The 15,864-nt window shown below is 39.9% G+C and overlaps 2 protein-coding genes across 7 annotated transcripts in view; one reads left to right on the top strand and one right to left on the bottom strand.

Moving 5' to 3' along the window:
• Window positions 1-15,052, bottom strand: part of ACMSD (aminocarboxymuconate semialdehyde decarboxylase) — a 47,718-nt gene extending 32,666 nt beyond the window's left edge. For 3 of the 4 annotated variants that reach the window (XM_030016612.2, XM_030016613.2, XM_030016615.2), the window contains exons 1-3: window positions 14,940-15,051; window positions 9,656-9,712; window positions 1,771-1,878 (exon numbers count right to left, since the gene is read on the bottom strand). Coding sequence is in view for 2 of the 4 variants with exons in the window: in XM_030016615.2 (XP_029872475.1) it covers window positions 1,771-1,809 (39 nt within the window). In the remaining 2 variants the exon portion in view is untranslated. Of the gene's footprint in view, window positions 1-1,770; window positions 1,879-9,655; window positions 9,713-14,939 lie in introns of all 4 variants that reach the window. The other variant, XM_030016616.2, reaches the window with a different exon arrangement.
• A 184-nt stretch (window positions 15,053-15,236) lies between these two features.
• Window positions 15,237-15,864, top strand: part of TMEM163 (transmembrane protein 163) — a 105,645-nt gene continuing 105,017 nt past the window's right edge. The window contains exon 1 of one of the 3 annotated variants that reach the window (XM_030016626.1): window positions 15,237-15,607. In XM_030016626.1, the coding sequence (XP_029872486.1) occupies window positions 15,457-15,607 (151 nt within the window). In that variant the 5' untranslated portion in view covers window positions 15,237-15,456. The remainder of the gene's footprint in view (window positions 15,608-15,864) is intronic. The other 2 variants (XM_030016625.2, XM_030016628.1) reach the window with 2 other exon arrangements.

Below are 15,864 nucleotides of genomic sequence, written 5' to 3'. Positions count from 1 at the left end.
GGTGTTTTCGAAGTACTCATTATAATTAACCATTTTGAACCCAACAGAAAGCCCACGGAAGTCACCAGGAAATCCAGTCATTTCAGAAGATATATATCAAGCAATGGTTCAAAAAGTAGTTTTGAGCCACTGGAAAGACAGATGAATTTAAATGAGGAATTACAGGTAAACTTTGCCCAGAGTTCAGTAATTAAATGCAAGGGCAGTTTAAAATGCTGGTTTTGGATTATGTCTGATTGCCCATGTCAGTATGGTACCTCAAAAAAAGAGAACTACATTATAAATCATGAATTTGTTAATAATATTTGGGCAGTTCACTGTGAATACTACAGGTTGCAATTTGTAGTGCATTAAGTGGAGCACCAAGCAGTGATTGCAATATAGAGCACTTATTTCATATTGACTGAAATGGATTTTGCCTGCGGTAAGTGACGCAAGCTTGTGCTGTTTGAATTTGTAGCTGACGCTGCAATGTCAAAGTACAACTGGGTTGAACTGCTGCTAAGTACGGTGGATCTGTAATGAATGTTTTATTCATACAATTTGCTGGTTGGTGAACGGGTCTTCTAAAATTCCTTTGTCTCTAGTGATGCAGCATTTTTAGGAACAGAAGAAACTACATGCTTCCAAATATCTATTTTTCTAACACACTTGCTCATCTCCGCTGTATGTTCCTAAACAACTGGATATATTAAAATCTCCTGGGGGCTTGAAGTGCTACCATTTGGATCACAATGTAGAATACACACTTCAAATACTAGGATTCGTATGTTGATTTTCAGCAAATGCTCACCACTTACCAAATAATAAAGGAAGTCCTTGTCACTAACCTTTTTCATATGAAAATCTGCTAGTTAGTAATAAGATTTGATACCGTTTGTAAACTCTCAAGTTTTGGATCCTAGTAACAAAATATATGTGCTTATAAAAATTAACCAATAATACATTAACAATAATTAATTTCTAATATTACTAACAAACTAAAACCTACATTCAGTCTCTTCATCTCAAGTGACAAAAGGAAACCAGTTGCTCTAATTCAGTGGAACTATATCCTAATCCATACTTGCAGTTTGTAGGCACAGTTTGCAGGCACTTCAACAATATAACTGAAATATAGTTAAATGACTTCTTAAATTAGTCTGTTTTATGTGCTTCTCTGTAGTTCACTCAAAACCTCAGAATTTGTTTCATTCTTACCTGTATTACTATACTTTGTGCGTGCTGCCTCTTTCAGGAAATAGCAAAGGAGGGCCACCACAGCAAGATGGACCCTGTGCTATGTTCCCACGGAGACTTCATATTTAATTCTTTTATTGGTTTGTTGGGGTGGGGACAGATTGTTCTTTTTTTTCCTAACATAAAAGCTATGTACACTGCAAGTATATTTTGCCCTTTGGGAACCAGAAATAATAATGTTCAGACATCAATGTCTGGATGCCTATAGTTAGGTCCAGTGGAATCATGAGTTTATCAAGACCTGTGCTGCCAGGAATGAAACAGGATCCCCTACGGAGCCAGCTGTGAAGTATTTGCTCCTGGCTTCTCTTCCCTCCACAGCCTGGCTGTTGGTCACTGACTAGAAGTACAGATACTATTGCAGGATACTACTGCAATTCCAAACATATGCACCCGTCCTCTCTAGTTGGTGGTGCCTCCCTCTGTTCATAGCAAAAAACTGGAGAATAGCATAGCCCCCAGGTAAATGCAAGATCTTGCAAGAACAGAGCGCGAGCTTGAATTGGTTGGAATAAGTAAATGGTCCCATACCTCAGTGTGACAGGAGGTGACAGATATTACCACCAGCATCAACTTGTGTTACAGTCTCCATCATACAGCAATGCACCTGTGAGCAGAGTCTGGCCTCTGCAACATGAGCTGGGGGATTAAGAAAGGAGAGATTAGTGTTAGGAAGAAGATGGATGATGCCTGTCCAAAATTTCCTGCCACCCACCCTACTGATGTAGGCTTCCAAAATGCTTAATAGCTTTGTGGTAGAAGGCAGGTATCATGACATATTTTTTTATATCGGTGTTACAACAGAGTTGAATCATATTGACCATCACAGGCAAATACAAACCATAAACACTTCTATGTCATATTGCATTATCTACAGCCATGCACTGCATAGGACAATTAAAATTATAGTTTATTAAAGCTCAGGAGGTAGCATAAGTAAAATAAAGTTTTAAATAGAAAACAGAAATAGTTTAACAGCCTGAATTTATGGCAATGTTTTTTGCTAAGTTTTTACAAGTGGCATTGGTATGTCCTCTTCACAAAAGCCCAACTCAGAAACAACGTTAAGCACAAGCTTAACAATTTTTCTATTATGTGTTCAACCACCATGAGAATTTAAAAGACCTGTTTAATACTAAGCTAGTATTTACGTGTTTTCTTGGCCTTGGATACTGTTCCATTATTGGCCCAGGCTAACTGATCTGGTTCGTCCAGCTTGTATTCTACACTCCTTCTTACAGTTGAACATTATTATATTAGATTACCCCTTTCCAGCCTGGAGCCTCTTACATTCCACATAAAGAATCAAGGAAAAAGCCAGCTCAGAATATGGAGTGCAGGGAAGTGTACCCTAGATAACGTGTATCTGATTAGCAATTTGATGAGCCCTCTTTTGTGAATACTATCTCTAGTTCTGGAAGACAAGTTTAAAACAAAGGACCACCTCTTCTCTTCCTCCAGAATACAGATTTAAAATTAATACCCATGTACCTACACACACTAGCATGCATAAAAAAATCAGCAAGCTTGGCATGAAAAATTTGGGCCTTCCTGTCACCCCATTCTTCTCACTGTGTGGTTCCTCTTTTCCTCCACCTCTGGCTTTGCTATCTGCACCGGTTTCATTTCCTCCCTCTTCACCCCCAAAACCACTAGTGCTGCTTCCTTGCTTTTCATACCAAATCCTTGCCATTGCCTCCTTGCTGCTGGGACTGTCAATTTCTCCTCATCTAGTCACCACAAATCTTGGGATTACTGGTCAGTTCTTTTGAAGGTATTAGACCTTTGCTCCTCATCAGATGGTGCTTCACTGGTCAGGACCTTAAGTTGTGTTGATAGAATAAGGGGTAATGGTTTTAAACTGAAAGAGGGTAGATTTAGATTAGATGTAAGGAAGAAGTTCTTCACTGTGAAGGTGGTGAGGCACTGGAACAGGTTGCCCAGAGAGGTTGTGGATGCCCCATCCCTGGCAGTGTTCAAGGCCAGGTTGGATGGGGCTTTGAGCAACCTGGTCTAGTGGAAGATGTCCCTGCCCATGCCAGGGGGGTTGGAACTAGATGATCTTCAAGGTCCCTTCCAACCTAAACCATTCTATGATTCTATGATCCTAGAAACCTCACTCTTGAGCACCATATAATTTTGTAAGGGATCGCTAATAGTTCATTTAATCTGGGTGGAGGAAACAACAGCATATCTATATTTAAAACTGCAGTGGTAAATTATACTGATAATCTATCCTGAATTAGCTACTAAATAAAAAAAATGCTCATATTGGCCTCTTTATTTAAAAGCAATCTTCAGCACTGCAGCTTTACTTAGGACACTTCCTATCACTTCAGTTGAAGCCATGGAGCCAGAAAGGAAGCAATTTGCAGCACAGAAGTCACTCTTCAAACATTAAATGCAGAAAAGGTTGGAAGAGTTTTATTCTAAAAGGCGCACTGCACACAGGATCAGATATTGTTGCCATGGCTGGCTGACTTTATTGCTTTGAGTAAATCCATATTTGATGCATTAAGGATGGATTGGGTTACTGCTAGGTAGAAGTAGGTCAAGTGATTTTTAAGCCACAGTTCTTTCACTCTTGCATAGAATAAGAGCAAGCACAACAGATAATTTATTTTTTAATCTTTAGCGCGTGCAATTATAAACTCATAAATTAACATGCCGTTAATGCATAACGCCATCTAGTGGAAAAATCAACAAGTATAGCTGCAACAACTCTGTGAAGATATCCCATGCAATATGAATTTAATTAGTGTTGCAATCACTTCACAGTTTTAATACTGAATTAAATTTAAAGCAAAAGAACTATAACTTAATTTTCAAAACCTCCACGAAACAAGATCTTCACAAAAATTTAAGTATCTTCCAAAGATATTTATCCTCACAGTTAAGATACACAAAACAATCTCAGTGAACTTGTATTTATAATGATTGTAGGATGTAAAACAGACCTTGGAAAGCTCTTGATTTTCTTTCCTAATTAAATTTTATTTAGAGATTGAATTTCTTTGTCAACAGAATGACATACACTTTAAGCTAATAAAGGAGACAATTCAAAGAAGTTTACTGATACATCAGCCAGAACAACCTGTAATTCCAGAGAGTTTCAGAATTAATGATCTTCATCTTTATCTATGAGGTCACTTTTCTATGCCAATAGATAGAAAAGGAAACAGTGAAAAAGAGAGTCTAAAAATCAAAGTTATATAAGGTAAAGGAAATAGGCTTGTCATAAAAAGATTAGAGTAGAACAGGGGTTTAGAAAGACTATCAGTAAGTAAAATACTCCATTAATAGCCCTTCTAAAATCAACAGGAAAGGAACAATCCAAGAGAAGGAAGTAATGAGAATTTTATCCTTCATAAAAACATAGCACTTGCCCTTTATTGGTCAATTAACCTGCTCTTAGGCCTGAATTAGCACTGTCTCTAAACCTCTGCACTTTTTGTGTCAACCTATTTTGATATTACTTATTTTATCATTTACTAGGTAAAACTTTACAGTTACATACCCCCCCCCGATGTTTATATTGGTTGAATCATACAAGTGTGGACCTGAAGGACCCTATGGAGATCATTTAGTTCAACTCTCTTGTCTGAGAAGGACTATAAGCACCACTATACCAGGTCAGCTGTGGTTACCTGTGGCTTTTTTGCTAGCTGAATTTAGAAATCCTCCAAGGGGGAAGAAGATTCCACCACCTCTCTCAGGTGGAGAAATATACTGAAGAATATTTTCCTAATGTCCTGTCTGAACCTCTCAAGACACAGTTTGTGACCATTGGCCCAGGCTATCCATTCTTACAATGTTGCTTATTTTTCCTCTTCAGTTTTGAAAAGGGAAGAAGAACAAGCTATTCTATTGAAGAAGTAAAACAGATTTTGGACAGAAGAATAATGGAAAAAATTTATCTTATGGGCATGAACTGACTACGTGTGTCCAAATTCTCAGTCTCCATGCAATGCTCAGATAAATGACAAAGATAGTGCTGATGCACAGCAAAGTTGGGAAAGTGTAAGTTAAGAGCCAAGAAGCAAAAACCCAGATCTATTTTATAACTAAATAACAACTATACTCAAGCACTAATAACCTCTGACAAGTATTGCCTAATGTAAGAAGTGCTTTCGGCTGCTCCAAGAGCAGAAACTGGGCTCCTCTTGTACAGGAAATGTGTGATGGGTCTGCAAGAGTATTTTTGGGCTGGAACAGACAGAGTGAGGCTTTTATCTTTTTCACATGTCTGTGCTATAATATTAGCCTACTTGTTAAAAGTCCAGCTAATTAAAAAAACGCGTCACCTTACCCCCTTCCATCTTGATCTCACCTTCATCTGAACAGCTGCTGACATGGATGGCATGGAGTACAGATGTGGACAAGGCGCAGACACTCTACTACAATTCCAGACTTGAACTACCAAAACCCATAACCAAACTCCGACATCAGCTACATCAGTTCTAGCAGTTCAAATCATCAACTGCTAATGACCATCATGAGTGATGAAAATCATACATCCACCTGCAGTGCCAGGCAGAACTGTCAAGCCTCATACACTGAGCATGGACCCCAGGCAAATGAACTCCTGAGCAGTACTGCCCTACAGCCAAGTCCGTATTTCCTGTACTTACAGCATACTGCCATGGTTAACTGCCTACTAAATTCAGCTTGCCAGCCCAATCTATGATTCACTAACCAGCAGGGCAAGATACAGTGCTGGTAGATAGCATTATCAAGACAGCAACTAAATGCTTCTTTGTAAGCAATGAGGCTAGTCTCAAATGAAGACTTACATTTGTAGAACTTACTAAAGTAAAACTGAGGTGATTCTGGGAACTGAAATAAAAAACAAAGTTGAGTGCTCATGCCTTTTTTCCTTCCGTGAGCTAACCGCTGCAGAATTTCAAACTTTATAGAAATAAATTATTTTCCTTGTGATGCAAAAAGGTCCTATCTGGCCCAAATACGGCTCATAGTTGATGCAACCTGAAAAGTCATTTTATGATGCATCTCCTGCTAACAAATTATACATGGAGATCCTAAATATGACAAAACCCAGACATGTGAAATGAAGACACTTTGGTACAAAGATAAGACAATGTCTATGGATATTTTTTTAATTAAAACAACGGATGAAAAAAACAGGCACTTCTAGACACACAAATCCTTCCTGAAGTCATGAAGACTGTACACCTAGCTACACTTTCTGAGCATAATAGTTGGAACTTAATTACACCAGTTGGTTTAATAAAGCATATTACTTCTCTTTACAGATCTTGCCTCAGCTTGCTTAAATTTCTAAGTACAACTATACCTAATTGGATAGTCCAGTGACAGCTGTGATAGTCAATGGATAAAGTAAAATGAATCCAAGTATGTAAACTTTTATCAGTAAAAGAAAACCTCTTAAAATATACATTTTCTAATAAAATGATGTGAAAATTAAGTGAAACTTCTGTGGCTATTGAAGCATCCCTGCACCCCAATACTGAAAATATGTGTAGTCTTGATGGTAGAGAGGAAGCTGTCTGCATTACTATATGACTGCCTGTCCCTTGATTGCTTTTAGGCACCATCAACAGCTTTAGAGAAAATTTGAAAGAGGCAGAAATTGAATCTTATCATAATCTGATTAAAATATGACTAACATCTCCCTCTTCCTTTTTGGTTACAGGACAATTTTATTGCAGCAGAGGTTCAAAATTTCACTGACATTTTGAACTCCAACCTTCAATTGCCTTAAATTTGAATTTTACTGGTTGCTTAAAAAGACATTCATAGGTGAAGTGTGTTTAACACTCTTCATTCCACAGAGAAAAATGCCTTTTCAATTTCTTAAAGATGCTCCTCTTCCTTGTAAAATTAGCAAATCCTAATAGCCATGGACAACTCCGAATCACTGCTAAATGTAACATGAATGTTTTAGTAGGCTTATTAACCAACTACCCTATCCATTTTATATAAATTCAGATCAGACAGTATTCACTATGGATAGATAAATGTCGATATTCACAGTGTATTTCATCACGCTAGATCAAATGGAGATCCTTTGCTTTTGCTACTGCTGCATATGGAGAAAGGCTTGGCTGCAATAGAGTAGAAACTTTTGGGTTTGAATACCACAAAAAAATGGCTCCCATTTCTTCTTACAAGAATGCCATGAATTATGCGATTCACTCCCTTAAAATTACAAAAGGGATTGTCACTGTCTCCTATTTTTCCCATGGCCCACTGAAATTTTTACCTAAGAGGATGAGAAACAATGAATATATCATGAGAATAAAGGATGCAGAAACCTATTAAAACTGGCGTATATGTGGTTGACATTATTTTTGCCTCTTCCAAAAATTAGTATCTGAAGAATGTAATGATTTTACCTACAGCATCTCCCATTAAAATTAAGTATTCAAAGTCTAATTGGATGCCAGGACACGGGAAACTAAACAGACAAAAAACATTAAGCGGGTAACAGATTCCGCTAGCTACTTGGGAATTTGATGTCCATCAAAACATAGAAGAGTTAAAAGATTTAAAGTGTCAAACATCTGCTTGAGCAGATGTAAAAAAAAAAAGAACCAAACTGGCACACAATGAAATGAGTATAGTTTCCTGGTTATGAAGAACATATTTTGTAAAGTATTCATTTTGGCTGTGGCTATCATTCTTTTTTGAAACACTTTCTATAATCATCCTAGCTACATACTCAAGTGGGAATGTGCAGAACCCTAGTTACAATTCACTTGGCATAAGAAAAGGATAAGATATTCTATTCCAACTCACTAAACAATGTGGATTAGCTATTCAAAACAACACATAAATATTATCATATCATACATTTTATCAAACAACTCACAGCAAAAGTGACCTGTAGAGTACTTACTTACTAGTAGAGTAGAAGCAATATAAATATTATTGCTGTAGATTAGTAGAAGGGTCATCCCCTCAAATACTTATGCATGGTCTTTTGATAAAAGATAAAAATACAGCAAGAAAAAAAAAAGAAGAATTTACTCTTTTTCTGATGACACTAATTGCCAAGGAGTAAGATATTAACCCAAATCACAAATTAGAGTTTAAAATACTGGAAGAGAAAATAGATGCAAGTTGGGCACTATTCCCCATAAAACCTATTACATCTCTTTTCTGACACAGGCAAATCCCGTAAGTAAATGCAGTCAGTCGCTTTTCTCATTAAATCCTTACCTTCAAGGTAGGGATTATGACTCTTAAATTTTTTTTTAATGCATAGGGTTAAATTTATAAACTACAAATATTTCACAAATGCATAAGTCTAACCTGACTAGGAAACAAACATATGTCTGCCTTTGCATACAGCCTTCTTAACAAAGCTTAGGTCTCACACGGTGGGGAAAAGGCCTTGGTAGACAGGCACATCAGGAAGAATGGGCATTGGCTTGGCAATAGGAAAAGTGACTCAACCTGTGTATAATAAAAAGAATGTTTTGTGATTTCTGTAGTTTACTTCATCTCCTGCTTAATCATATAAACTTAATGGAAAATTGTGTATAATTTTTTAAAATATATGGGAGAAAACATGAAGTTATGCAAATACATTGGAAGTGTCTAGTCGTTAAGATGCTTTTGGATAGGAATTATCATCAAATAATTATAAGTCATTGGATAAGTTTATTAGAAAACTATATTGATTTTTGCTTCCTAGGAATTTCCTAGCTTTCTTTTTTTCTTTTCTTTGATGCATAAATGAATTATCAGCTGCTTATACTCATGTCATCTATTAGACTATGGTTAGAGTCTCATTGGAAGAAGAAAGATCTCTCCACATAGCCTGGGAAGAGAGCATGGAAAGCAGAAAAAAAAAAAAAAAAAAAGAAAAAAAGAGGAAGATTATTACTTAAGTAACAGGTTGCTACCTCTTTAAAATTAAATTCCTTTTCCCTTCCATTTCTCTTCAATACTTGTGAATATTACCAATGAAATAAAACCACTGTCAAATAAGTCAGTTTTACTCAGTAACATAAAAACTGGAAACAAAATGTCTTCAGTGATATAAAGAAATAACATTGTTTGGAACAGAGGCATGTAATCTTGTAAGACTGCAGAATATTTCTCTGAACAAAATAGTAAGTTCAGTTTTTGTGGGTAAACCTTTGGTTTCCTATATTTACGTAGCAATTTTAACTCAAATTAAAAAAAGCTTTTTAAATAGTTTCAAGGTAGAAAATGCTCACTGTGAAGAAGCTTTTTCAAGATCCTCTGCTCACTTTAAGATGACATATTTTGCATTCTATGTTTTTATTCCTCCTTTGTTGCCACAATGGAATTTATTAATGCCTGTAGCTCTTGCTAGCTTTGGCATTTTTTGCAAATATGATCCTGCAACAACACCATATAGAGGAAGAGTAGGTGCTTATGTGAGGTGTCATCAATTACTTACCAAGGTCACCGCATGCTGTATTCTCTGGGAATCATATTATAGGCACTTTTTCATAGCCTGAAGGAAAAGATACTGAATTATCATATTCTTTTTTCACAATAACATTCTGATTATTTTTGACCCAAGTTAATATTCAGTCTAAAAATGCCAAGAAGAGAGATGATTTCAATTTAAACTCCATCTAACCCAGTGCAAGAGAAAAACAGTAAAGGACCTACATACATTGGATAATAATTTAAGCATGCTCTGCAGTTTAAAAATTAATGTAGCATTGTTGTACTAACATCATCATTATTGTTTTATTTTAAATTAAAAAAATAGGGTGACTAATACTAGGCTGAGAGGTATCTAGACCAAGTTAAAGGAACCTAGTGTAGAATTTCTCATCCTGTTGACCACTGAACACACTGTGGGACTACAGGTGATCTACAAAACAACAGCAAAATATATATCTGCCTCTGCCTACATGCCATCAAGTAAGCCAGCAAACAAACAAAAAAAACCCTAAAAAACATCCTACAAAATGTAGCCTAATTTGTATTTGTTTGTAAAAGAAAACTATGGTAGCCAATATTGCACAAGATGATCAAGGGACTATTAAAAGAAAAGATTAGGTTCATGAAAAAAGGCTGTGAAATACAGAATCTAGAGGTTTTCATCACTAAAGAGACTTATTTAATCTATTCATTTCAGCAGAGGAGATGTCTAAATGGCAAAGAATGATATGAAGTATCTCACCATCCCATCCACACAACAGGCACAAAATGGTAGCTGTCATGCAAACTATCAGAGCATTTAAACAGTATAAACGCTTACTCGAAGGTGTTGCCTTTAGGAATATCAGGATAAATTAGTCTCAGACTTTGGTCCTAGAGGAGTAACACTGAAGATGATCTATAGTGATGACCTTTACAGGACCGATGTCTGCCTGTCCATTTAGAATTGGATTGGTACTCGGTTTTGTTTCAGATGTGTCTCCCATAAAACTGAATGGGGATGCCATTACCTCCTGCTGTTATTCCATGAGAGGCATACTGACGAAAGTAAGAAGTGAGCATTTTTGTTTGAATGTCAGGCATGAGACGTCAACAGACCAAACTAATAAACCATCCTGGCTTACACTAGCACTCCCTGATACTGCAATATAATGCCAGTGACAAATATAGTATTTTGTTGCCAGATAAAGGCAGTTTTGTGTTTAGTATGTGTATGAAACACAACCCTGCAAACAAAATGGTGAACGGTGACAGTATCATTATCTGACTCTTATGCCTTTAAACATACTAAAAAATAATCACTGGGCCAGCTGACCAACTCTTTCCAAATATGCAACAGTGCTCTTAAACTAAGTGCTGCACTTAAGATGATGGTCAATATGGAACATTGACGAGTTAACATCAATGAAATCAAGCAAAGTTCCTTCTCAGGAGCCTGAGTCCTTCTCACAACACCATTGTGTTCTGCTAATTTGAGTGAAAACATTCCAGTCAGTAGTGCTAAAAAGAAAAGGAAAACCAAGAAGTCCGGAATAGATGCAGCTCTCGTTTTTGGAATGACAAACGAACATAGAGTGTTAACATATCCAAACTTGCTTACAATGAAAACAGATTTATTTCAACTCCACATAGACTGAAGAGGAATACGAAATATTGTGCATTCATATAGTGACTACTATCTCACTGATGGACCAGGACCTGTTTTGCCATTGTCACCCATTGGTTCTACTTTGACTCTACATGATGCAATAGCACCACATTCTTTCTGCCTTTTTGCACCATACTACTCTTTGTCATCACATCATGGGTGCTGATGGTAGCATGGGAATAATGTTTCAGTGAAACAAAGGGACTGTAACTTAGAAAACCAGGCCAACCTACTGGCAAGAGATTGCTTATTCCCTCAGGAAAATGCCTACCTTAGAAAAGAATAAAATGATGGACCTAATCCAATTTTCACCAAATATAATTGAAACTCTTTCTCTGACATTGCTGAGAGTTAGGGTGGGCCTGGAGGAAGAATCTCAAATCTGATTGATATTTTTCATTTATTCAATAGAAGGAAGGAGGAAGGGCAGAAAGAAATAAAGAAAAGAACTACCATAAATAACCACAGCAAAACCAGACCACAGACAATCCAGATGAAAAAAAAACATGAGAAGTTCCCTTCATTGCTGCTGGTTGCTCTGGCGCAAGAGACCTCCATCTTGTTTGGAATCACCTTTCTCTGGAAGTCTAAATATTATGGAAATTACAGGCAGTTCTAGCTGGGAACAAAGTTCTGCAAGTGTGTATTAATCTTGCAGCAGCTATATATAATATGGGATGGCGTCAGTCTATTTAAATTGAATCCAGAGATGTGGTCCTTTTTTTTTTTTTTTAAAAATTGATTTTAGCTTCTCCTTATTCATCTCCAACAAAGGGAGGTTTGAGGGGCCAAGAAATAATATCATATAATAATATAGCTATTAGGGTCAGGCCTTTTTCTCTTCATTGACTTTGCCCACAGGCTTCTTAGACAAGAAGTCCAACAGGGCTGGAAAATAGGATCCACATCTTTAAAGCCCTAGCCCTACATCTTTATCCAGTGGAATATATTTTGGGTGAAAGAGATGTCATGAGAAATAAGAGGCAATGCTGGAAAGCAGCTTCCAGCTGCTATGATATGTTCTTTCTGCTTCTTAGTAGCTAGCTTATATAAATAATGGTCTGATCCGAAAGGCTCTTCATTGTGGATCTGCTTAATGTTTTGTATTTGTATTTGCTAAATGCAGAATATATCCCTTCTCACATGAGGACATGTTTGGAAGCACTGAAGAGAGTCATTTAAAAGAAACTGTAATACTCTTTGCAAGCCTCATATTCTTTGCTATACCCTGAACACTATAGCATTTATACAAATAGAGACAGCTGCAGCCCCTGCCAGACACAGTTTTATGTAAGAACAGCAATTGAGAACAACTGAAAAAAAGAAAAAGGAACATATTAAATTTTAAAACTCGTGGGTTGGTGTTCCTAGTTCCTGTTTTTCTCCAAATCATTTGGAAACCTACTCCTTTCACCTCCTTTTAAAGAAATGGAATTAGGAATCTCCAGGCACTTTGCTGTTGGGTTGATTTCTGGAAGTTATAAGAATACCAAAATAGCTTAGACAGACTTACAGAAAGGAGGTAGTGTCCAATGGGAGTCACTAGTCAATTTTTCATTTATGCAAGGAATAAGAAAGTTCCTACTGGAACAGATCAGATATGGACTTACCTTCCTAGAAGAGGAAGGATCCTGCAGTAATTGCATTAGGGACCGTTATATCCGTTGCAGCAATTTCAAGGGACTCTTCATGGCTTGTAGTGGATGCACTCTGCATGGGAGAGTGTCTCCCCAAACTCACTCACCAAAGGTTTCTGTATCCCTGCCAGGTCCTGAAACGTGATTTGGCCCCAATCCCTTGTCTCTGACCAGGTTACAAAACTGGTTCTACTCCTTTAACGATTCTCACTTTACAAACACATTTTAAGTGATAGAGACATATGACAATCTATTATTTATGGCAAGTAACAAAAGGTAAGTCTTTTCTACTTTTCATTTCTCTCTCACATGCATACACGTACAGATCTTGTCTCGTATCTCACAGGTTCAAGGTCATCAGAACTTAATAAACAGCCTGTAAAGAAAATAACAGTTATTTGTTTTACGGAGTTACTAGTTTCCAATCCCTCCCAACTCAGCCCAACCCCAAAAAGCAACGCTTTTCTCAGAAGAACTCACTTGTGTTAGCTTCTGCACCCGAGAACCTCTTTTGACATTAACATCAAATAGGCACTTTGTAATTTAGTATCCATTACATAAGGGAAAAGAAAATACTTTCAGCATTGCATATATTCATATTAATGCTGATCCAACTAGAAGAGCGAGAACTCTGGGATCACAAAGCAGGGTAGGATAGCTAAGGGTGAAGATGAAATTTAGGTGAGAGGCATGACGAATTCAACATTTCATGTAGTAGGTACGGTAGATTATAGACAAAGAAATCGTAAGATTAGGTAAGAAGCAAACACCAATCCCTCACACCACAACAGCCATCTCCAATCCACAGGGCTGCCAGAATGCCAATCAGTTTCTAAAACAGTATTTTATGTCACTTACCTTAACATTTACTTATATTTACTTTTTCAAATAATTAATGCTTTAAAATACAGTTGAAAAGATTTTGAAGGTTAGCATACAGCATTAAGAGGCATTTTTTTAAATTAAGATATTATGGTAGTAAAGTTTCACTAACCATTGCCAAGTAGGTATTACTAAACTACTGCAAAACTTTTTTTAAGGCTGACATCAGCAAGATTCTGACAGTTTATAAAATCACGTCCCTATGCTAGCATAAATATTAATTTCCTACTGGCCTTTCTATACTCCCCAAATTTGCTAATTTGCCCAAAGAGAAATGCAACCTGATCTTCATATAACTTAAGTGGGTATTATATCCATACATATCAGCTGAGGACCCAGGCTGCAATGTCTAATTGTCTTCTGATATTTTCCTAGACTCAAATCAAAACACAATGCAGTTTCAAAATTTATCTGCATGCTACTAAGCATGCAACCGGGAGACCGTGGTAGCACAGAAAATGCTTTTGTTTACTTGCACCGCTCTATCTAGTAATTAGAAACCAGCGGAGAAGAAGCGAGCAGCTCAGGCTGCACAGATCTATCAGTAAAATTTTCCTTTTTTTTTTTTAACGTTTCTGTTCTCCTACGGTTTTAGTTTTTTTCCCTACGTTCTTCTGCAGCCCTAGGAACGGCGGGTGAGCGACCCGAGAATGGCCCTGAACGCCAGCAAGTCTCCAGCTCTAATCCCGTGCTTTGGCATGAGACTGCTGTATGTTCTAGGGCAGTTTTTAGGCTAATATTGGTAAAACCAACTGTCGGCGTAACAAAAGGTCAGCGCTGGGGGGTCCGAGAGGTGCGTATCTGTGGCGATTCGCCTCTGATCCTGAAAAAGGGCCACGGCAGATGGAGAATGAGCAAATCCCCCAGGAAAGGGTCTTTACCTGCGTGAGGGGAGGCGAGGCGGACGAGGCCTTGCACCACAAGGCCAGCACCCGCAGCCCTCGGGAGCAGCGTGAGGCGTTTGCCTCTCGCTCTGCTGTGCAAAGGCTCCCGGTTTGGACAGTCACCGGACAACCCTTCCCCCCGAGAGCCGGTAGCGGGAGGAGGAGGAAGGCAGAGCCCGCCATGGCGAGGGGAGGCTGACAGGTCTCCCGCTTCCTCGGCCGGCCCCGAGGACGTACCTTCAGCCCAAGGTCCTGCCGCACCTTTCGCAGGTGCCCGCCGGCTCTCGAGAGCGAGGAGCCCCCGGCGGCGACTCACCAGAGCCCTTCCCGCCACCTCTCCTGCCCCCAGCACTCCCCTCGCACGCCGCTCCGCACGGGGGCGAGCTGCCGCCCGGCCCCGGCTCCGGCTCCCGCCCCCGCCCCGCTGCGGAGCCGGGCTCCGCTCCCGCCGCCGGAGGTGCTCCCCGGGGCGGGGAGGGGAAGGGCAGCGCGGGGAGGCGGCACCGCTCTCCCACCTGCCACCCCCCCCCCCCCCCCTCCCTACTCCGCCGCCGGCGAGGTTAGTGATGAGGCGGCCGCGGGGGGCGGCTGGCGGGGAGCAGCCGGAGGAGTTTGTTTGCTGCCTGCTCCCGTCTCCCTGATGCTCTGAGCCGGAGTCTCCTCCTCTCCCCGGGCTCGCACCCGGGCTGGATGCTCCGCTCGCTCCTCGCTTCGCTGCCACAGTCGCCAGCCGTTTCCCGCCGCCCCGCAAGAAATGGAGCCGTCCGCTGCCCCCCTGGACACCACTCCGGACCCCGCCATCGTGCAGCCCCCCGGGGCCAGCCCGCCGGTGCCCCCCCGGGAGCAGCAGGAGCAGCTGCGGATCGGGGAGAGCGGACAGTTCAGCGAGGGGCTGGAGGACAGAGGTGAGCACCCGCCCGTCCCTCACCCCGCACCCGCCTTCCTCCCTCTGTGGCATGCCCCACCGCCTCCCCTCCGTCCCGAGACGCCTAACACCCACCCCCGACAGCTTCTCCTACACCCTCCCCGCAGCACCCTCACGCTTCGCTCTCCTGGACCCATGCCCTCCTCCTCCTCATTCCGCCACAGCAGCCCTTCCCGCCCCCTCTTCTTCAGCCCTGGCAGCCCCACACCGGCTCCTCTCCTCCTAACTGCCCCCACC

The sequence above is a fragment of the Aquila chrysaetos genome, chromosome 6 (assembly GCF_900496995.4).
Source record: "Aquila chrysaetos chrysaetos chromosome 6, bAquChr1.4, whole genome shotgun sequence".
Taxonomy (NCBI): domain Eukaryota; kingdom Metazoa; phylum Chordata; class Aves; order Accipitriformes; family Accipitridae; genus Aquila; species Aquila chrysaetos.
The sequence above is the reverse complement of the archived record's forward strand: the minus strand, read 5'-3'. Positions and strand labels throughout refer to the sequence as shown.